Below are 21,740 nucleotides of genomic sequence, written 5' to 3'. Positions count from 1 at the left end.
CTATTTCAAGTCTGACAAAAAACAGAGTAGCGCGCACTGTAAATTGTGCCGAAAGCAAGTCTGGATATACAATAAAGCGGTGCATGCTCAATCTCTGACTGAAAGCGCTAATTCGTCATTCGGCTTTTGTCAGACTAAAGTAACTGTTAAAACTGTTTGAAAAGCTAAGCTATACAACAAGGAGAGATTGATGCTACGTCCACACGTACCCGGGTATTTTTGAAAACGCAGATTTTTCTATGCGTTTGCACCTTTCGTCCACACGTAAACGGCGTTTTCAGTCACTGAAAACGGAGATTTCTAAAAACGCCTGCCAGGGTGGATATTTTCGAAAACTCCGTTTTTGCATTTACGTGTGGACAAGAAAAACGGCGAAAACGCAGCGTCAAAGGTGTGCGCCTTTTTTGACGTCACACTGTGCGCCACGTTATTGTTTCGGTGAAATGAATTTCTACAATACTGTTACTGTTAATTGTACTCTCTGCAGTGTTTAAATGCTTACATATACACACATAGTTACTGTCCCTCCACACATACGACTCGGTTCTGTTTCTATGCCCCATCTTTGTTTACTATTTCCTACCGAGGCTTCTAGACTTCTGATTGGCCAACATTTCTACACGGTTAGGAATATATCGCCACCTGTTGCTTTGGCATGTTCCTAGCAGCGTTTTCCTTCATTTCTGCGTTTACGTGTGGACGGGATTATTTTTGTAAAACGAAAACAGAAAATCTCCGTTTTCAAAAATACCCGTGTACGTGTGGACTTAGCCTGAGAATTTCCTTTTAGTTCTCAGTTTATTTGATATTGACAAAAGTTAGTCAATTTTGTCTGTTCTTCTGTAAAACGACCTAAGATTTATTTTTAGAATTAAAATTTTGTTTCTAAGTGGAATTGACAATTTAGTGGTCTGTTTTGTTTGTTCTATTTTGACACTTAAACGCTTTAGCGGCTGCCTTTTGTGTAGTTTGCAATATTTGCCTTTATTTATCTGAAACTGAAGTCTCATGTTCCTTAAGTACATCTACCCTGTTGAACTTATTATGGGAAATAAATATTTTAATTAAAACAAGCTGCTAATTATTTCACATTTTACTTGTGAGCAACGGCACATTTAAATCTTACAAATATAGTTATTTGGCTTATATCGTGATATATATCGTTATCGCCTGAAATGAAAAAAACATATCGTGATATGAAAAAATGTTATATCGCCCAGCTCTAGTGTGTTACTAATGATTACCTCAAGAATTATGTTTGAAAGACATTTTTTGTGGCTTGTAGAATTTGTGCTGTGTAACATCACCACATTGAGATACAAAGGGGAATGAAGTGAGCAATGTTACTCTCAGCAAATGCAGATAAAATACCCCCCCAAAAATGAGGATTTGTACAGTCTGTGGATAAAGAGAGTATATTATGCTTATTCTTTACTTTCAGTTCTTACACACACGCGCACACACACACACACACAGATTCTCATATTAAACATGTTCAAAGTTTCCAGTACTGATGTCAGTGTATTTACAAGTAAAACCTCTGGCTTCACATTGAACAAAATACTCAGTTTCAAACAGCTTTTTTCTACTCTTAGCTCTTTATTATCTCAGTGAGTGCAGATATCTCCAATAAGGTCATCTCAGGCACACAGCTCTAGTCTAACCACCCATATGGTGTTCAAACCTGTTTGCAAGGAGTAGCAAATCCAAAGAAAGTTGGCTGTCCTTCAGACAGAGGATAAACTTAGTGCCTGCACCTACACCTAGCATAAAAGAAATAGTATAATCTATTATGGTTGAAGAATAAAAATGAGAAGCTGGAAATGAGCAGACTATGCTATTGCTATTGCTCTCAGCAGCTTGGTTGCTGGCAAACAGTTTGCACCGAACGGTCATATTTCGCCCATCCTTTTCTTCTTTAAATATGAAATTTTGTCAGAATCTCCAAGTAAGAAATACATTCCTGCCCGCGCACTGCTGGCTCTGTTGTGTTTGCTGTGGGTCCATTGCGTAACTGACGCCACCAACATTAAAGGGACGCTTACATTAGATCGTATTTTGTGTTTTGTTTGTGTTTCCAGGTTTGGGTTTGTGAGGAATTACCAAAATTAGAGAGGGGTTAGAGAGGAGATAGCCTAACATGTGAAACAGGAAAACACCGCAGTGTAATCCATTTATTTTAACAAAGTAACTGTATTCTAATTATCACTTTTTTAAACAGTAACTGTAACAGAATACAGTTACTCATATTTTGTATTTTAAATACGTAACGCCGGTACATGTATTCCATTACTCTGCAACACTGCTCTTGGCAAGAAAGGGTGTATTTCACAAATTACATTTTGAACTGTAGTATTGGAAAGTAAAACAGAACAGCAAGCAATCTGAACTGAAGTGTCATGACTTAAGTGACAATTTGTGTGCATTTTATAGGGAATTAATTGCATTTTAACTGGGTGCTTAGGGCTCAATAGATAATCAAATGGCCACATCAGACTATAACTTCTAGATAGCATATAAAGATGGATGCACTACCCATTATCACTTCCTCCCTTTTTAGCCCATGTCTTTGAGTAACTAGCATGACATTACCATGGTATTGTAGTCACATCTTGTGCCTGACCCAAATGGTAGCTCACTTGATAACAGTAATTTATTGTTGCAAATCTAAAAATGATATCATAAGAGCCATAAGAGAAACTATTTAAAAAATTGTTAAAAAGTCCTCCAGTGTTTTTATGTACAATATCTAAAACTTGTCTACATGACTTCTTTATTCAAAGAAACTACCTGTCACTTTCATTCATCAGATACCTTTATTAGCGTCAAGCAACTAAACAGTGACAAAATATCATTGTGATAAGAAAAAGTCAATATGGCTACATATTTGCTACATTTGATAAAATATGTTTTAGTCAGACTCATATTCTCTATGTTAACAAGAATAGGGAGCTGGTACAGTGGCTTGCAAAAGTATTCGGCCCCCTTGAACTTTTCCACATTTTGTCACATTACAGCCACAAACATGAATCAATTTTATTGGAATTCCACGTGAAAGACCAATACAAAGTGGTGTACACGTGAGAAGTGGAACGGAAATCATACATGATTCCAAACATTTTTTACAAATAAATAACTGAAAAGTGGGGTGTGCGTAATTATTCAGCCCCCTGAGTCAATACTTTGTAGAACCACCTTTTGCTGCAATTACAGCTGCCAGTCTTTTAGGGTATGTCTCTACCAGCTTTGCACATCTAGAGACTGAAATCCTTGCCCATTCTTCTTTGCAAAACAGCTCCACAACTGCCCTGTGACGGCCTCAGAGGTTGTCTAAGAGAATATTGGGAGCAACAACACCATGAAGTCCAAAGAACACACCAGACAGGTCAGGGATAAAGTTATTGAGAAATTTAAAGCAGGCTTAGGCTACAAAAAGATTTCCCAAGCCTTGAACATCCCACGGAGCACTGTTCAAGCCATCATTCAGAAATGGAAGGAGTATGGCACAACTGTAAACCTACCAAGACAAGGCCGTCCACCTAAACTCGCAGGCCGAACAAGGAGAGCGCTGATCAGAAATGCAGCCAAGAGGCCCATGGTGACTCTGGACGAGCTGCAGAGATCTACAGCTCAGGTGGGGGAATCTGTCCATAGGACAACTATTAGTCGTGCACTGCACAAAGTTGGCCTTTATGGAAGAGTGGCAAGAAGAAAGCCATTGTTAACAGAAAACCATAAGAAGTCCCGTTTGCAGTTTGCCACAAGCCATGTGGGGGACACAGCAAACATGTGTAAGAAGGTGCTCTGGTCAGATGAGACCAAAATGGAACTTTTTGGCCAAAATGCAAAACGCTATGTGTGGCAGAAAACTAACACTGCACATCACTCTGAACACACCATCCCCACTGTCAAATATGGTGGTGGCAGCATCATGCTCTGGGGGTGCTTCTCTTCAGCAGGGACAGGGAAGCTGGTCAGAGTTGATGGGAAGATGGATGGAGCCAAATACAGGGCAATCTTGGAAGAAAACCTCTTGGAGTCTGCAAAAGACTTGAGACTGGGGCGGAGGTTCACCTTCCAGCAGAACAACGACCCTAAACATAAAGCCAGGGCAACAATGGAATGGTTTAAAACAAAACATATCCATGTGTTAGAATGGCCCAGTCAAAGTCCAGATCTAAATCCAATCGAGAATCTGTGGCAAGATCTGAAAACTCCTGTTCACAAACGCTGTCCATCTAATCTGACTGAACTGGAGCTGTTTTGCAAAGAAGAATGGGCAAGGATTTCAGTCTCTAGAGGTGCAAAGCTGGTATAGACATACCCTAAAAGACTGGCAGCTGTAATTGCAGCAAAAGGTGGTTCTACAAAGTATTGACTCAGGGGGCTGAATAATTACGCACACCCCACTTTGCAGTTATTTATTTGTAAAAAATGTTTGGAATCATGTATGATTTCCGTTCCACTTCTCACGTGTATACCACTTTGTATTGGTCTTTCACGTGGAATTCCAAAAAAATTGATTCATGTTTGTGGCTGTAATGTGACAAAATGTGGAAAAGTTCAAGGGGGCCAAATACTTTTGCAAGCCACTGTATGTTGTCCATCTTAATGTTTATGCCCTGTAGTATTAAAAATTACTTCTACTAGCAAAAACCCACTCTATGTGTGTTTTTTTGCAAGGTCTGTGGTGCTTTCTCAGTTTTTCATTCCAGTTACATTGCAGGTACACATTTTAGTGACCATTAATTTAAGGGCAATGTACATAGAATGTGATAAGTGAAAGAAATGCAAACAAAAGATGTAACATCACATAAAAACATTTAAATGCTAAAATAATTGCTCTTTGTGACATTTTTCATTCAGATTGGCCCACCCATTAAGGAGGAGATAGGGTGCATATATACATACATATAGTGGAGGAAGTCATTGTTTGAGCCCCTGCTGAATGTGTAAGTTTACTAACTTAAAAAACAAATGAACAGTAGTAGTAGTAGTAGTAGCAGTAATTTCATTGTAATGGACAGAGACAAATATCAACCAAAATCCAGAAAAACACATTACAGAATAACTGATTTATATGTCATTGAATGAAATAAGTGTTTAATAGTATTTAATAAGTACTTAATAGAGAAGCCCTTATTGGCAGATATAGTTGTGAGATGTTTTTTGCCGATGTCACCAGGTTTGTTCACTGTCACAAGTGTGACCCACGCTTGGAAATTGTGATTACGGAGTCTTCATTTACAATGTGCATTGTCCTTGTAATCTTGTTCTTGCATGAGCAACTTACAAGCTTCTGGTCACTTGGCAGTGCTTCTTGCCCTCGCTCTTCCTGCTACTGCTCTCCCCAGCCACTGCAGAAAAAGGGGATGCATGATTATGATGATAGGACCTTGCTGTGTCTGATAGCCTCCCCTGACACTACATCGTTAACCCTCTGCACCACCCTTCCTCTACAGCAGAGCCATAGACCACACCCCGCCACACAAACATCTCAGGAGTGATTTTGGCCCAGAAGTTTTCTAAATCCTTTATCCACTTCTTTGTTGTCTTAGCTGTATGTTTGGGGTATTTGTAATGCTGGAAGACCCATCCACGATCCTTCAGTGTTCTGGCTGGGGAAAGGAGGTTCTTGTTCAATATTTTACAGTACATGGCCTGCCCATTGGTTCCTTAATGCAGTGAAGTCATGCTGTAATCTTAGCAGAAAAACAGCCTTAAAGCATAATGTTTCCAGCTCCGCGCTTGACTGTGGGGATGGTATTCTTTGGGTCAGCATCTTTCTTCCCTGAAACGCTCAATTTAAGTTTTATATGACCACCGGACTTGGACTGATTCTTGTATAGCACTCAAAGTGCTTAATACAAAAAGCCACATTCCCTCAAGCACTTTATTCTATGCTTTAAGTGCTTTCTATCTAAGCATTCACACACATTCATATGAGCTTGGGGTTAGGGTTAGGATACTTAGCATGCAGATTGGGGCAGCAAGGGATCAAACCACCAGCCTTCCAATTAGTAGCTGACCTGCTCTACAGCCACCCCACTTTCACCTAACTGTTCTCAGAATCATTTAGAAGTGTGCAAACTGCACATGTGCTTTCTTGACCTGGGGGGCCTTGTGAGCAAGATTTTATTCTATTACAGTGTAGTGTGTTATCAATCGTGTTCTTTGTGACTGTGGTCCCAACTGCCTTCAGATCATAGTTTTCGGATGATTCACCCCCTCATGATCATCCTTACCTATTAAGGCAAGATCTTACATGGAACTCCAGACCGAGAATGACTGATAGTCATTTTATATTTTTATTCCATCGCACCAGCAGCTGTTACTTTCTCACAAAGCTTTTCCTGAAGGCTTTGAGATCAGGAATTGTAGATGTTTGATAGATTAAATATTGTCTTTGTGCTACATGGGCACACACCCAATCTGTGGAGGCCAGAATTCTGGGTGTGGGGTATAGGGGATCAAATACCTATTTCACTCAATGATATGCTATTCAATTTATAACCTTTAAGTAATGGGGTTTTCTCTTTGGTTGATATTCTGTTTCTCCATTAAAATGCAACTACAAAAAAAAGAGACAGTTAATTTCTTTGTAAGTGAGCAAACCAAATTCAGCAGAGGATCAGATAATTATTACCCTGAATATACTGTATGAACATTACTGTAAGAATATGAGATTCTGATTGATATGATATGATATTGCTCTAATGCATCAATTTGTATCTGGAAAAAAAGGAGCATGGTTTGCAAAGTTTGGCAAAGCAGTCTTAGTTTTACTGAGTTAAAGCACAGGAGAGGCATTTATATATATATATATAGATATATATATATATCTATATATATACATACATAGAGAGAGAGAGAGAGAGAGAGAGAGAGGGAGAGAGATTGGATCATTCCTGTATTACCATTGTATTACCTATGCTGTATTGGATTTGCATGTTTTGTATCTGTGAATTTTTTGTGCTGTGATTGTTGTTGTTCTCAATTCCTGTTTCTATCTCTATTGTTTTGTTATAGAGTCCTTTCTATAGAAAAACTTGAATTCTTTTAAATTTATTTTTGTATCACTTTCTGTGTGGTTCATTAAAGGAGACACTAGCAAAGGAGATGTTAATGCCTTAATCTGTGTACTTCAAATTGGTTTTTAATCTGTTCTGTCTGTTTTTATTGTAAATAACACTGATTGCTAACTTTGTTTTGATAAATTCTCTACTAAATGTAATAAAAATATTCTAACTGAGATATTTTACTGTTTTCATTTTTTACAAACTGTGTTGTGTTAGATCTAATATTTTTTATGTTTTTAATTTTAATGTTGATGCTCTTTAATTTAGTAAGCAAGGAAAGAGTCCATTGAACTTCAAGAACACACAGACCCATTCAGAGAGTGATAATATACACCTTATGTCAAACCTGTGATTTATGACCCCCTGCCAAATGATTTAAGGCTTAGGAAGTTATAAAGGAATAATAAAAGTTAATGGCTGTCATCATTTTTATGAATAACATAAAATTATGATATGTCATAACTATGGAATAATCGGTAATCATATGACCCCAAAAATATGATCATGAAAATATGGCAATGGAATAGGATGATAAATAGGATGTTTGAAATTAAAATTATGGAATACTATTTCATAATGGTGTGCTGTTGTCATTTTAAGCCATAAAGTATACTTTTTTGACAAAAACTGCCACCTTTTTTAGACAACTGTTTTGGGTACCTGTGTGTGTGTGGTAAGCCATAGTAAAAAGGTTATTCTTAATTAAACCACTGCTTTTGTAACAACAGAGGGCAATGAGGATGGGGGGAGCTGGAGGCTGCATGCCCAGCTGGAAGGCTTTAACTCTTTTTATTTGTTTTTGTTTAATCCAAAAAAAGAACATCAGAATCAAAGGCAGACTTACACATGTTCCATGACAATGTGAGACAGTCGTACCAGAGCAAAGATCCCAGAGAAAAGTAAAAATGGGTCTTCACACAGCAGCCAGTGTGGGTAAAATGACATTCTCTTTGACTCACAGTGCGACCCCCAAGCTGGTACTCCACCCCGATCCACCAATAAGGCAATTTAAAATAGAGCTTTTACCAATGAGAAAAACCACTGATCAAAAAAGCAGTTTCAGAAAGGCGGCTTCTTGCTTTGACCAATCAGAGAGTGGAGGAGGGCGGGTTTAACCTGATCCATGTGAAACAGCTGTTTGAGGGTTATGACCCCCGACCCTCACTCAACCCCAGCGACCCTCAAGTGACTGGAAATTATGACCTGCGTGACTTTCACCGAAAAGTAAAGGTGGAAGTTCTCTAAAACTGTTTCTAAGTATATTGTGCTTTTAAAATGTGACACAAGTAATATGATCATCAAAGAACATGTTTTTATAAAAAAAGGTTTACTCTTATGCTTTGAAAGTACGTCAGATTTTCATAAAACATTTATTAGTATGTTTAATGTTTGGTGATGTCCATACATCACCAAATTACGTCAACAGTCACCTGGAAGTTAAATAATTTGACATAGTCGTAGTCATAAATAATTTGACGGGGGGTCATAAATCACTGGTTTGATATAAAGTATATATTATCACTCTTTTACCATGCTTTAGAGGAATACAATTAAAATCTATAAATTAAAGAAAAAGCTCTTGCAAAGTAGGCATTAATGTATTTATGGACCCTTTTATTTGTTTCTTTTTAATTTAGATTTTCATTCAATTAGATTGCAAAAGAATTGAATCATTGGCCTAATGTAGGTAAAACTAAAACTACGAATATTTTCTTCTGTGGTCTCAGTAAATGTTGCCATTGTGGCAAGTTAAATGATTTTACACCATTGTGAAAATAAGTGGTGAAATGAAAAAGAAAATCCACTTATAAATAAATTTTAGATGAAAAAGTTAAAAACTAATTAATACAGAGGTAGATCATAAAGGCCTCAGTCACACAGACCTAGAGACCAGTCAGTAGGTTGCTAGGGAAAAACATGTATATTCTATGGTTCTATGGACTTTAAAAGAGCCAAATGAAGAGAAACTAACAAGAGAAAAGTATGGTCTCACTTTCTAGTTCCAGTTAGTATTCTTACTCACTCAGTGTTCTGGATCATCTAAAGGCTTTTGAATGTGTTCAGTAAAAGACTACTCAAAAGTTGCACACAGATTCTTTAGTGTGTAGAGGTCATGCCAGATAAATATCTGTTTAGATTTTCAGGACAGAGTACAATAACCTATGTCAGTTTTTCTGAATTTAGGAGTAGGATATTAGAGGTCATCCAGGCCTCTATGGCTTTAAGACATGTCTCTAACTAAACAGGGAACACAGAAAGAGCACACACAGAGACCAAACAGACACAGGGAAACAGGAGACAAAAAGAGTTAATAAAAGATAAGCATGGACACAAGGCTGACTTCCACACAGAATACACCGAGAACCAGACACAGAGACGAGACTAGGACAGACTGGACACAAAAATGAACTAACATAATTAAACAAGGATCCAAGGCACCAGAAAAATCAAATATTTAAGAATGTGAATATAACTTAGCTCTTAATTACAAAAAACCAAATCAATAGTCCACAGAAGAAACTCAAAATACTAGGTCAAAGACTCAGGACATTGGACATTACCCTCTGCTGAAGGGTAGCCTGTCTGATCAGTCAGAACAAAGAAAAACCAGGACCACAGGCTTAGGCAAAGGAAATAGAACAGCTCTTGGATCCTGTCGGGTAACCAGCACTGGAAAAGAATCAACTCTGAAGAAAGGCCTGGTGGGCAACAATAAAGATGAATGAACTCGGAAAGCTGTGATATGATATGATTCAAACCACACTATTCTTAACGTCATTGCCAGTTAATGTTAAAGTAACACTTGACACTGTCTTCGCCCACTTACCTTCCTGAAAAGAATTCTGGGATATTTTATTATATAATTATTTTGCCAGGCCAGATGAAGGTCTGCTAAATGACTGCAACATAATTTCCTCTCCAGCTTACATGTTAGCTGCTTCAAGGTGAACATTTGAGAGTTATACCAGGCAGTAAAGCACTGTCAGGAATTACACTAGTAGACCCTGGTGGCAGATCACTCAGACAGACACTGTTGCAGGTTTATTTACTGTAAGGACGAAATGATAAACATAACACAGGGGCGAGGGAGCATGCTGAACGCGAAACTCTAACTGTCTAGAGGGGAAAAAGGAGAAAATGCAGTTAGCGGCTGGTAGAAAGTCACTGGGTGTGGACTTAAATGCTCCATGGACGAGGACATTGTGACAGTGTGAATGAGAGGAATGGCTTGCCCAGTCACAACTTGAGTGGTGTACTGTTACTAGACTTCTGTGCTAACCACAACCTTTTCATAATGAACACCATTTTAAAGCATGAAGGTGTTCATAAGTGCACATGATACCAGGAGATCACAGGTCACAGGTTGATGATCATTTTTGTAATCATATCATCAGATCACAGGCAGGTGGGGGAGGAAGATGCTGGACAGACCTGATGTACCCACATTTATGGAATGTCTGGCAGAGGTTCGGGAAAAAAAAGGTGCAGGAAGAGTGAAATCAGAAAACAAGAGTTTTGATCAGTCTCAAGCCAATTTGGAGAATTGTGAGACAACTCGGTAGGTGAAAGCACACACTGTATACAGTATACAGTGGTAGAAGAATATAATCAGCCGATGGATGAGACACTTTAAGGATCTTCTCAATCTCACTGTCACGCCTTCTATAATGGGAGAAGTCTGAAGATGAGGGGGACAATCGTTAGTAGATTCCCCAGACAGCAACATGAGCAGCCTCAGTGCCCAATTCTTTTTGTGCCACATACATGGCCTAGGGCTCATCCCCCTCCCTCATCCAGTGGAGTGTCATTACTGGTGCTGGGGGCAGCGGAGGTGGTGCCCGGGAGGAGCCAGATCCCCAGAACTCTGGTCTGGAGCTCTGCCTGGTCCTGCAGTGGGTCCACCTGTTGTTGACACACCACCGCCTGCTCTGTATGGATAATTTGTCAATCTCAGAGTTTCTGTACTTATATATCATTTAGAGCAGGGGTGCCCAATCCTAGTCCTCAAGAGCTACTGTCCTGCAGCTTTTAGATGCATCCCTACTCCAACACAGCTGAATCAAATGGTTTGATGACCTCTTCAGCATGCCATCAAGTTTGGCAAAGGCCTGATAACAAGACATTCATTTGATTCAGGTGTGTTGGAACAAGGATGAATCTAAAAGCTGCAGGAAAGTAGCTCTCGAGGACTTAGAGTGATGGTAAAAATAGATGGGCAACATGTTGTTCCACTGTCGCCACAGGTCGGCAGCACAAAAACAGCGGCTCAGGGCAGCAGACTGCAGATATATTGGCTGAAATTGTCAGCCCATCGATAAATCAGTTAGGTTCTACTATATTGGAGTAGTTATTGTTTTGGTTAATTATTGATTCTAAATTGGTTGAAGGTGTGAATATGAGTTTGTATTGTTGTCTTTCACTATGCATAATCCCTGCAACTGACTGACAAGCTCCATCTCTGCTATGACCCTCAATTGGATAAGCAAAAGAAAAATGGATGGATCAATGTCAACCATCACCCACAACAAATCACGACAGATGGAGGCCCCTCCCTGTACCTGGTTCTGATATGACGGGGTGAGCAACTCCAGGCCTCCAGGGCCGGTGTCCTGCAGGTTTTAGATGTGTCCTTGAGCCAACACAGCTGATTCAAATCGCTAAATTACCTCCTCAACATGTCTTGAAGTTCTCCGGAGGATTGGTAAAGAACTAATCATGTGATTCAGGTGTGTTGACCCAGGGTGATATCTAAAACCTGCAGGACACCGGTCTTCGGGGCCTGGAGTTGCCCACCCCTGCGCTATGACCTGTTAAAAGAGTTTTCCTTTCCACCAGGGGTCCCCAATCTCAGTCCACGAGGGCCGGTGTCCCTGCAGGTTTTAGATCTCACCCTGGGTCAACACACCTGAATCACATGATTAGCTCATTACCAGGCCTCTGGAGAACTTCAAGACATGTTGAGAAGGTAATTTATCCATTTAAATCAGCTGTGATGGATCAAGGACACATCTAAAACCTGCAGGGACACCGGCCCTCATGGACTGAGATTGGGGACCCCTGCTTTCCACTGTTGCCAAGTACTTGCTCATAGGCGGTCATCTGATTGTTGGGGTCTCATATTATTGTAGCACCTGTACCTTACAATATAAAGAGTCTGTGATTTGGAGCGATATAAAAAAAATTGACATGAAATGGATGGATAGAGGGAAGTTATAGCTTCAGAATTAGGGGGCTTGGATTGTAAGGAAGGACAATGACTTGCAAACAAGCACGCACGGAAAGCACCTTTTCACAGTGCAGTGGAAATTTCAAGCAACAAGATAATCCAAAAACCTGTAAAGAGAATTCTGAAACCAAAGTATTATGTGATTTCAGCAAAAGTAGCAGAGCTGGATGAATGACTTTAGAATTTAAGTTAATCTTAAGGGTCTCCCTAGTGCATGTGTGCATATGTATAAATAAAAGAGGGCATACACAAAAAAAAACATGCTTTGAATTAGTTTATTTACAACACCACCACCATTTTATCTAGATTTTGTTAACAAATGTGATTCTGAAAAGGATAATTGTTATAGGTAAAAATAATAAAACAAAATAAATAAATAAAAAAAACCAAAAAAAAAACAGGACAAATGACAACACAGCAGACAAACTTTTTAGAAGGAGAAAATTGGTCAAATTGGTGTTTTTCCTATTCTGACTGTTGATATATTGAACCATAAAACTGACTGGAATGGATGATAAAGGCTATATCTGATAAGGGAATGAGTTGAAACAAAGAAACAGAGTTACACTATTTTAGTTCACCACAGTCAGCAATGACAATCTTGGCTTTAGTTGTGCCACTCTTTGTGCCTTGCTTCTCCATTGCCTTGACAACATCAATACCCTCCACAACATTGCCAAACACCACATGCTTCCCATTCAGCCTGAAAAGCAGAGGAAAGTATTAGTATGCGAGAAAGACACCTGAAATAAGCTGAATAGAACCTGAATGCAGCAGTATTACTAAGTAGAGCTTACCAGTCAGTTGAGGCTGTGCAGATGAAGAACTGTGAACCATTGGTGTTGGGTCCTGCATTAGCCATGGACAGTGTCCCCATGCCAGTGTGCTTCAACTGGAAGTTCTCATCAGGAAATTTCTCTCCATAGATGGACTTGCCTCCTGTTCCATTGTGGTTGGTAAAGTCTCCACCCTGAAGAGAAAAAAGGAAGCACATGTGGTAAACATACATGTGAACATGAAGACACACTACATATTCCAAGCCTCGACTGTACCTGGCACATGAATTTAGGGATCACTCGGTGAAATGTGGAGCCTCTGTAGCCAAAACCTCTCTCTCCAGTGCACAAAGCACGGAAGTTTTCTGTAAAATTAGCATATTGTTGCTTACTTAAAAATATATAAAGCAACTAAAGTCAATAAAAATAATTATATGCACTACTATTTTTCTGCTTTTTTGTAAAAACACTGAATATTCACTGAATTTCCTGGAGGAACCAACCTAAGGGGTTAATAAAGTTCTATCCATCTATCATCTCTAAAATGGATAAAAAATAATTATATTTTAACATAGAAAAAAAACAAAAACCATTTTGATTAAGTAACTTATGGTCAATTATCCATCACAGAAACATAATAAATAATGTCATAATAATATAACTTTTGGGCAGCTGTGGCATAAACCTTAGTGGTTGGTGATCAAGTAAATTTGTAAAGCATTATACATATCCTTCTCTTTTTAATATTAAGCTATAGGTGTTAGTATCTCCTTGAGTCAGTTGATTCCTGTATTATTTTCACAATCTCTATCACCCATGGCCCCAACACATATTTAGAATAAATCCTGCTGAGGTTAAATGGGAACGCAAACTTTCCAGCAGTGAAACATAAATTGATTGTTGGGTGTGAGGAAGCTGAGGACGCACATCACATCTTTGAAATAACACGGAAAATGTTTTTCTAGCTCACCTACCTGCAGTCTTCGGGACCACATCAGCCCGGAGCTACAGAAGACAGAGATTTCAATTAGTGGAAAGGAAACAGGGGATTCTATTTTAAGGTTGAGAGTTTATTGATGTCATAAAAACACGCAAGTTTGAGATCTGCTAAAGGGTATATATATCTCGACACCCAACCCTGTACTACAGACAGCCACCCCGTTTTTCCACATGAACTACTCATAGGAATTGACGAATCTGCGAATGCAACATCTGGAACACACAAATATAAATAGTTCATGTAAAAAACAGTTAACCCGGAACACCCGAGTACCCGGAGAGAATCCAGAGACACTGGAAGAAGCCATAAACGGCATACAGAAAGGCTGGATTGGAAACCACAGTGCTAACCACAGTAGCACTGGTTGCCCTTAGTTTATATTGTCACCTGACGATAACACTGACACCTATATGCATTTGCTTTAACTAAAGATTAAAACAAACAAAAACTGCGAGGTTTTAAATCTAGTCAAACTATTGGGAATGAAATGGAGACTGCTCCTTAGAAGATGACGAAGCTGTGGCTCTGGAACACGGAGTGACAAATAAATGGTAATAGGATTGGAAATCTCTTACCTCCATTACAATTCTGCCGGCGTTAGCGCCATCAATTGTGATGTCAAAGAAAACTCTGGGGTTTCCCATGTTCACAAATGCGCTCGCGATAAATAATATACTGATCCTGACAGCTACACTCGGGTATGTTTTTGTATGTGTCTTGCGGCAGCGTTGTAAATCGTCCACAGCCAATCACAGCCATTCCCTTTCAAAGACTCCAATACAGACCAATTGGATTTAAGATAATCAAGGTTACGTGTGACATTACCACGGCAACCCTCAAGGGCGGGGCAGTGAGAAAAACAGTAAGGTGCCTGACTTTAATTATTCCCTTTATTTTTCACTGAAAGGTCAACTAAAAATGAACTCGACCAACCAAACAAAGAAAATCCACATTTTGTTGATCATTTCACTAACATACTCCCTCTAATGCATTTTTTTTTTTTTTTTTTTTCATTTTTTCAAAACTTTGTTTTGGGGCTTGGCACTTGATAAGGTTTGATAAAGCTTTCATTTGATAAAATGGAATTAAACTGAAAAGAACCAAAAATGATGAAATAGCTAACTTTATTTTGTAGGCAGCTATGATCAATGCTACACAGATTGATGCAGGCTTTTGAACTGCGCGCTGGCTCAAAGGCTGGACGATCTTTCTCTTTAGGTTTGAAGATGTGACTTTCATGTTTTTTGACGATTACATCAATTACATGTGGGGTCAGATGACGATTCATCTGAGCCCCAAACAGTTTTCCACTTTGCCTTGGTCCATTTTGAATGAGCTTTGGTGCACACACAATCGTGACACTACACTACTATGCATTTTAACATATGCCTTCTTTTTTGCATAATAGTGCTTCAGCCAACATTTGTGGATGGCATCATGAACTGTCTGAAAAGAAAATTTAGGAATTTTTATACATAGTCCCCCATTTTCAGAGGTTCAGCATTAACTGTACAGTTCACTAACAAGCAGTTTCATGGTCAGGAGAGGTCTATGACAAATTAAGTAGATCAAAGATTTGAAGCTGATTCCAGATGTTGGATTTCCATTTGGTAGCTGCTCAATGGAACTCTCAATATGAGGTCCACCGAAATGTCAAGGCAGGTATCATTAGACTGAAAAAACAGAGTCAAAGATTGACTTGGGACAGCATGCTAGTAAGAGAAAAGTATGGAGAAAGAGAGAAATGGTGGAGGCAATGTTATGGCATAGGCATGGTTGCCAGTAGAACCAGGACACTACTGTTTATTGATGATGTGCCTGCTAACAGAAGTAGCAGGATTAATTCTAAAGGCTACACTCTGAGCTAAAAAATGCTGTAACATACAAACTATTTTAACAAATGATTTAAGCTATTAATTTTATCCATTTATTACACAGAGTTGAAATATTCAGCTAAAAGCAGACTAATAGTTAACTATTAGTGAAAACAAAATTAATAAAGATAACCAACCCAAACAGCAGTTGACATTCTGATGGAAAAAGCTTTACATACTATAAATACATTCAAAAAGCTATAACTAAAATAAATATTATTAAAGTTAAATAGAAAAAACACCATTGGTCAAATAGCAATGTTTAATTCTGATTCGGTTTCAGGAAGGGGACAAAGCAACTGTGAATACAATGATAATTATAATTAAAAAATAAATAGAAAATAATGGCAATTACAATGTGTTACAAAATATGCAGAACATTTCTAAAAATCTTTTATTTTGTTTTTTGTTTAGTTTTTTTTGTAGTAAATTTGTTTGTTCATACTTTTCAAATATAATTTTGTGTAGCTCAAACTGGAAAAGAATTTCTGTTGTTTTGTCAACAGTGTTGGACCACAACGAGTAAATAGTTCATACAAAAAAATGTCAACTTTAAAAAAATCACATTAAGAATAATTTTAACTTCATCTTGATGACTGCTGACTGTCCATTTTTTGTCACACATGCATCTTTTATGTATGACCTTGATTTTTACAGTTGCTTTAACACTTTTAAACATACAGTATACAGTGCCAACAACGATCCTTTATCCAACTAATAACATTAAAATTATCATGTTTAACAATTTGTCTGATACACACACACGTTCTCTAATGAAAACAGTTGATTATACAATACGTAAACCCGTGCCATGATGGGTTAAAAATGTAAAACAATATAAAAACATACTAATAACTTTCAAATGGCAGAAAATGCCATGACACACAGCTCATATAAAGTATTTTTGAAAGCCCTCAAAAGAGGGTAAACCAACAGAGGGAAAGTGAGGCTTTGTACATTTCACAGTGCTGAAGGATGTCAGAGAGACAATGAATGTCAGTGCTCTCCCAGCTTTATGTTGTGAAAAAGGCCTACTGGCAATGCCTTCATACTTTGGGCTTTTTCTCATTTACTCTATGCCGACATGTGACTTTTAGCTCTACACCTTAACCACTCTAATTTTACACTGTAATCATTGTGTATTTAAGAAAATGTTTGTCAATTTTCTTTATTTTGCATTATCATCAATAGATCATGCTAACAATTAGTGGGTCTCAAGCAAGAAATACTTGTATGAATAAATATAGTTACTTATAATATTTAATTTAAATAAAAATTGCACAAAATCATCATGTCTTTACCTGAATAAATGTAAACAAACTAAATTATGTAAGAATAATATTTAGTTATTTCATTAATAATATTCAAAATTAATATCAATTACAAAAAATTTTTCTATCATCATCTTCAGTTTCCCAAGGTCAGCTCAAACTCATCAAACCACTGCTGCTTGAAAATAACTATAAATACTTTTAAATGACCCCAAGTTTACTGGGTTTGGATCATACCACATTCTTTTGCAATCTTGTAAATTAGAATTTTCTCATAAATTGACCGCAGCCTCACTGAGACACCACTCATGGCTTCCCCCATGCAGAATATCTGGCTGTTCTTATAAATAGATCACACATTTTGTTGGATATGTATATACATGTATATACATATATATATATACACACACACACACACACACACATATATATATATATATATATACACATACATATACACATATATATATATATATACATACATACATACATACATACATATACACACACATATATACATACATATATATATATATATATATGTGTATGGCTTTTCTTAGAAACCGATAGTTTTCCTTTTAATATTTCCACCTTGCCTCTGTAATTTATTTACTTACCTACCCAATATTTCATAATACAAATGATACTTGCAAGAGTCAGAAAAACAAGGTTTAGTGAAAGAACTCACAAATGTGACTTGCTATAGATCTTTCAATAGCGGTCCCATGTAAAATTTTCATATGAATAAAAGGGACACTGCTCCAGCACCTCTTCACACCCCATATGTGATTTGACTTCAGCAACTTATTTCTGAGTTTAGTCACTAAGACTTACAAAACACTGCTTTGTAAATCACACTATGTTTGAAAATGAAAGTTTATATGACTTGTGATTGACAAGTCAGTAGCCAATACACAACTGGTTTCCCAGTCAATGGTTTCGCAGTCAAATCAGCCATGTTGGATCAAGGACACATCTGGGACCTGCAGGATGCCGGCCCTCGAGGCCTGGAGTTCGACACCTGTGTTGTAGGGTCTACCTTACAATATAAAGCGCTTTGAGGCGACTGTTGTTGTGATTTGGTGCTATATAAATAAAACTGAATTGAATTCAGACTTGCCCTTTTCACGTAAATGGCCTAGACACCGGGTCTCTGTGGCTTTTAAACCCCAAAATACGCTGCGCCAAAAACTGGTCCACCCCAAGGATCGGGTCCCCCGACACAAACAGAGTAACATAGTGTACGCTATTAAGTGCCAGGAGGTTTGCCAGGATTTATACATCAGGGAAACCAAACAACCTCTAGCGAAGCGGATGGCACAACACAGAAGAGCAACCTCATCAGGCCAGGACTCTGCAGTTTATTTACACCTACAGGCCAGTGGACACTCTTTCAACGATGAGGATGTACACATCCTCGACAGGGAAGAACGCTGGTTTGAGCGCGGAGTCAAGGAGGCCATTTACGTGAAAAGGGAAAGACCATCTCTGAATCGAGGAGGGGGCCTAAGGGTACATCTTTCGCCATCTTACAATGCTGTGATTGCAGCCATTCCCCAACTCTCTGTGAATGGTACTCATGGCCATTGATCAGTGGGTTTTGGTCAGTGATTGTTGATCAATGGTCATGGGAATTTGCATAATTATGACTAAGGAACTGACCTCACAGCCCATTGTTCCTTCAGTGGGCTGGTTTCAGTCATTATGCAAATGTACTGTTTATAAGATTGGGGAAACCTGCAGTCAGCTGAGACTGAAGAAGTCACTTGGATGAGTGACAAAACGTTTCTCCCACAAAACGCTACGTCCAGATGAACAGATTCAACTTTTGGAGATTCTTGGGCAATGTGTTTATGCAAATAACCAGTGCTAAAGGTTTTCTATTGCTTTCCATTGTATGACTAACAGAAAATCTTAGCAAAACAAGTGTTTTCAACTTTTTCAACTGAGAAGGCGAGCTCATGGTAGGATTTGACCTTCCCCTCAAAAATGAAATGCAATAATGAACCCACTCCACCACTGGCAAGATGCTATCTGAAGCCATATCAGTATTTGAGTCATGAAGTTTGTGTTGGAGTCTGTTGCTGGCTGTTGGTAAATAGTCGGATATTATTAGCTAGAGCCAAACAAGTCCATAGATAATTATGATACCGTTTAGGAGCAGTGTATTCTATGGGGGAGTGACCCTGTTTAGCATAAACCTTTACTTTTAGAACTGTGTAAACTTACACACACAAAAAAAGCTACAAAATGAGAAAAATTCCAAAAGCATAATAGGGGCGCTTTAAAAAAAGGTGCTATGTACTGGAAGGAAATTCAAATTAACTGTATATATAAATAAATATGTGTTCTTTAAGCTGAGTTGGCATTAAAAATAAGCCAATAATAACCTTACAGAAAAACGTAATTTCAAGGCAAGAATACCAAAATATTCTTGCATGATACTTTTTGTTTCCATTATCATACTTAACATGTGGACAAGTTGCATTAAAACCTCAGACAATACAGTGATCTGCAGACAATTTGCAGCACTCACAATGTGCAGAAGTGTTTGTTAATGTATGAAAATCCCCAGTCAAATTTTGGGAAGTCCTTTATGAATGTACAGGTATCTTCCACCAATAAAAAAAACAAACAAAAAACAATTTAATCATTAAATACAAAATACTCCAGCCAGTGATTTGTGCTATAGTTTCAAATGCTGGTCTGTAGAGTCAATGCCTGTGTACTGTTGCATTCTTGATACTCATAATAGTGTTCACATTTGGAGAGTGTTCCTACGTACACCATAACACTGTACTCAGCAGCAGGACACTTCAGAGCAACTGATACACAAAAAACACCATAACATACACAAAGAAGTTGAAGAAAACTGAGCCGAGCTACAGCAAATAAAGAGAAAGAGGCTGGACTGGAAGTTTGACTCAGTTGTTCTCGAACAGAGAAAGCAGATCATCACTGCTGTTGTTGGGAAGGTCCGGAGGGCCCAGATAGGACAGCAGCTCATCTGGGTTGGTCAGCTCAGGAAGAAGCTTGATGACAGATAATTAAGGAAAAAAAACAGACACTTAAAATGTTTTAAAAATTAAATAAACACTGAAAGTTTGAGATATAGAAATCTTATTAAAACTGTATTCAAATCTTTATATACACAAACAACAACCAAACTTCTTGTTTTCCCCACGCTTTCTGTGGATCGTGTTCATATTTCTGTTCCTTTATGGGAAACGTTTTGCTACAGTATGTTTATACGTTTTTTTCTGATTTCTTTACTATTTTTTTTTTAACTGAAAATTTAGTACGACATCAACAGGCCTCTACTCACATCTAGCGCATGATCTGTCCCCTCTCCTACAGGCAGTCCCGGGCCGCTCAGACCAAAGGTGCCTTCGCTCTGTCCGAGGGAATTCTGGGTATTGGTGCTCCGCTGTGGCAGAGGGCTGCCAGTGTCACACAGACTCGGGTTACTGTGCACACCTGAGCCATGCTGCTGGAGGATGTTATGAGAGTGGTCAACTTGTCCAGAATGACCCGTCTGACAGGAAAAAGAAAAAAAAAGGAAACAAGAAGGGAATGCTTATTTTACAGTATCACATGGACAACATTATTCACCACAAATAATAGTGTGCAAGAACAATTTACTGAGGCCTTTACTTCAGAGGTTGAAGGTAAGAAGTTTCTGGCAGCAAAAGGAGGGCAGCTGCTTTGAAAAAACAAAGCAGCTGCAAGTGACAGGATTTGTTTTAGTGGCCGGTGACTACAAGTGTGAGCAAACATGTTGTTGACGACAGCCAAGCGCAGAGAAGCATGATTTCAAGCTAGATGCCAGGAATAAAAAGATCATTATTCATGAGTCAAACCAAAACAAATAAATAACAATCAATCAACTAACCAATCAAAAAGGCAAATACTCTTATAGCTAGATAATATCTTTTAAAATATTGAGGGTAAACTTTACATTTTGTCTATTTTGCCAAGCACTTTCATGACCATGAAAGGTGTGCATTATTTTGAAGTGTAAAATCGGAAGACTGCTCTCCAAAAATAAAGAACATTAAAATTTTACAAAACACTCTTTTTCTCACTTTTAATGAAGCAGTGAGAGAGCAGTGAGTTACCCAGGAGCTCTAAGAGACCATAAAAGACTTACCTTGTGCATTTCTAGCTTTATATACTGAAATTTACCATAACAGTTCTGCCTATTTAACAGTTCATAATAATCCTCATTTATCTTATATTGGGGCTTGGTGCAGACCTCAGTTCATTCTCTATGTGAACAAAAGCCATTTTAGCCCATTAAGGACATGCTCCCTTTAAGCCCACATTATTTCCGACGGGCTGCCCTTTGTTAACAGAAGCTTATAAAACAAGTGGGTGGGGCTTCTGTGCTCACTGCCAGACTGTGTGGGTGAGAAAAAACAGTGCACAATATCCACTCAGTGACATCCTATTATAGCACTCATTGGTTAGGTTAGCTGTTTACTCCTTTCATAATCTAAATCAGGAGTGTCAA

At 38.3% G+C, this 21,740-nt stretch overlaps 2 protein-coding genes across 9 annotated transcripts in view; both read right to left on the bottom strand.

Annotated features, from left to right (window-relative positions):
• Positions 1–12,565: 12,565 nt before the first annotated feature.
• Positions 12,566–14,848, bottom strand: ppiab (peptidylprolyl isomerase Ab (cyclophilin A)). 2 transcript variants are annotated; one of them, XM_003439486.5, is made up of 5 exons: positions 14,658–14,848; positions 14,057–14,087; positions 13,359–13,447; positions 13,104–13,276; positions 12,566–13,009 (listed from the first exon to the last, which is right to left on the bottom strand). In XM_003439486.5, exons 1-5 carry the CDS (start codon positions 14,724–14,726, stop codon positions 12,874–12,876), a joined length of 498 nt encoding a protein of 165 aa, XP_003439534.1. In that variant the 5' UTR covers positions 14,727–14,848; the 3' UTR covers positions 12,566–12,873. The 2 variants fall into 2 exon arrangements, with proteins under 2 accessions (XP_003439534.1, XP_005449548.1); XM_005449491.4 differs by having other exon boundaries at positions 14,053–14,087; positions 14,658–14,842.
• A 4,711-nt stretch (positions 14,849–19,559) lies between these two features.
• zmiz2 (zinc finger, MIZ-type containing 2) overlaps positions 19,560–21,740 on the bottom strand; it is a 32,863-nt gene continuing 30,682 nt past the window's right edge. For 5 of the 7 annotated variants that reach the window (XM_005449486.4, XM_019360744.2, XM_019360745.2 and 2 more), the window contains 2 exons: positions 20,553–20,762; positions 19,560–20,259 (listed from right to left, as the gene is read on the bottom strand). In XM_005449486.4, the coding sequence (XP_005449543.1) occupies positions 20,152–20,259; positions 20,553–20,762 (318 nt within the window). In that variant the 3' untranslated portion in view covers positions 19,560–20,151. Of the gene's footprint in view, positions 20,268–20,552; positions 20,763–20,941; positions 21,046–21,740 lie in introns of those variants that run through there. The other 2 variants (XM_005449487.4, XM_025908666.1) reach the window with 2 other exon arrangements.

The sequence above is a fragment of the Oreochromis niloticus genome, linkage group LG7 (genome assembly GCF_001858045.2).
Source record: "Oreochromis niloticus isolate F11D_XX linkage group LG7, O_niloticus_UMD_NMBU, whole genome shotgun sequence".
Lineage (NCBI taxonomy): Eukaryota > Metazoa > Chordata > Actinopteri > Cichliformes > Cichlidae > Oreochromis > Oreochromis niloticus.
Note: the sequence above shows the minus strand (reverse complement) of the source record. Positions and strands in the feature narration are given on the sequence as shown.

Excerpts from the sequence above, each read along its gene's own strand:
- ppiab (XM_003439486.5), bottom strand. The coding sequence starts at position 14,726 with ATGGGAAACCCCAGAGTTTTCTTTGACATCACAATTGATGGCGCTAAC. Across the intron at positions 14,088-14,657 it reads CCGGCAGAATTGTAATGGAG|CTCCGGGCTGATGTGGTCCC; the intron begins GTAAGAGATTTC and ends TGTCTTCTGTAG. Across the intron at positions 13,277-13,358 it reads TCCCTAAATTCATGTGCCAG|GGTGGAGACTTTACCAACCA; the intron begins GTACAGTCGAGG and ends TTTTCTCTTCAG.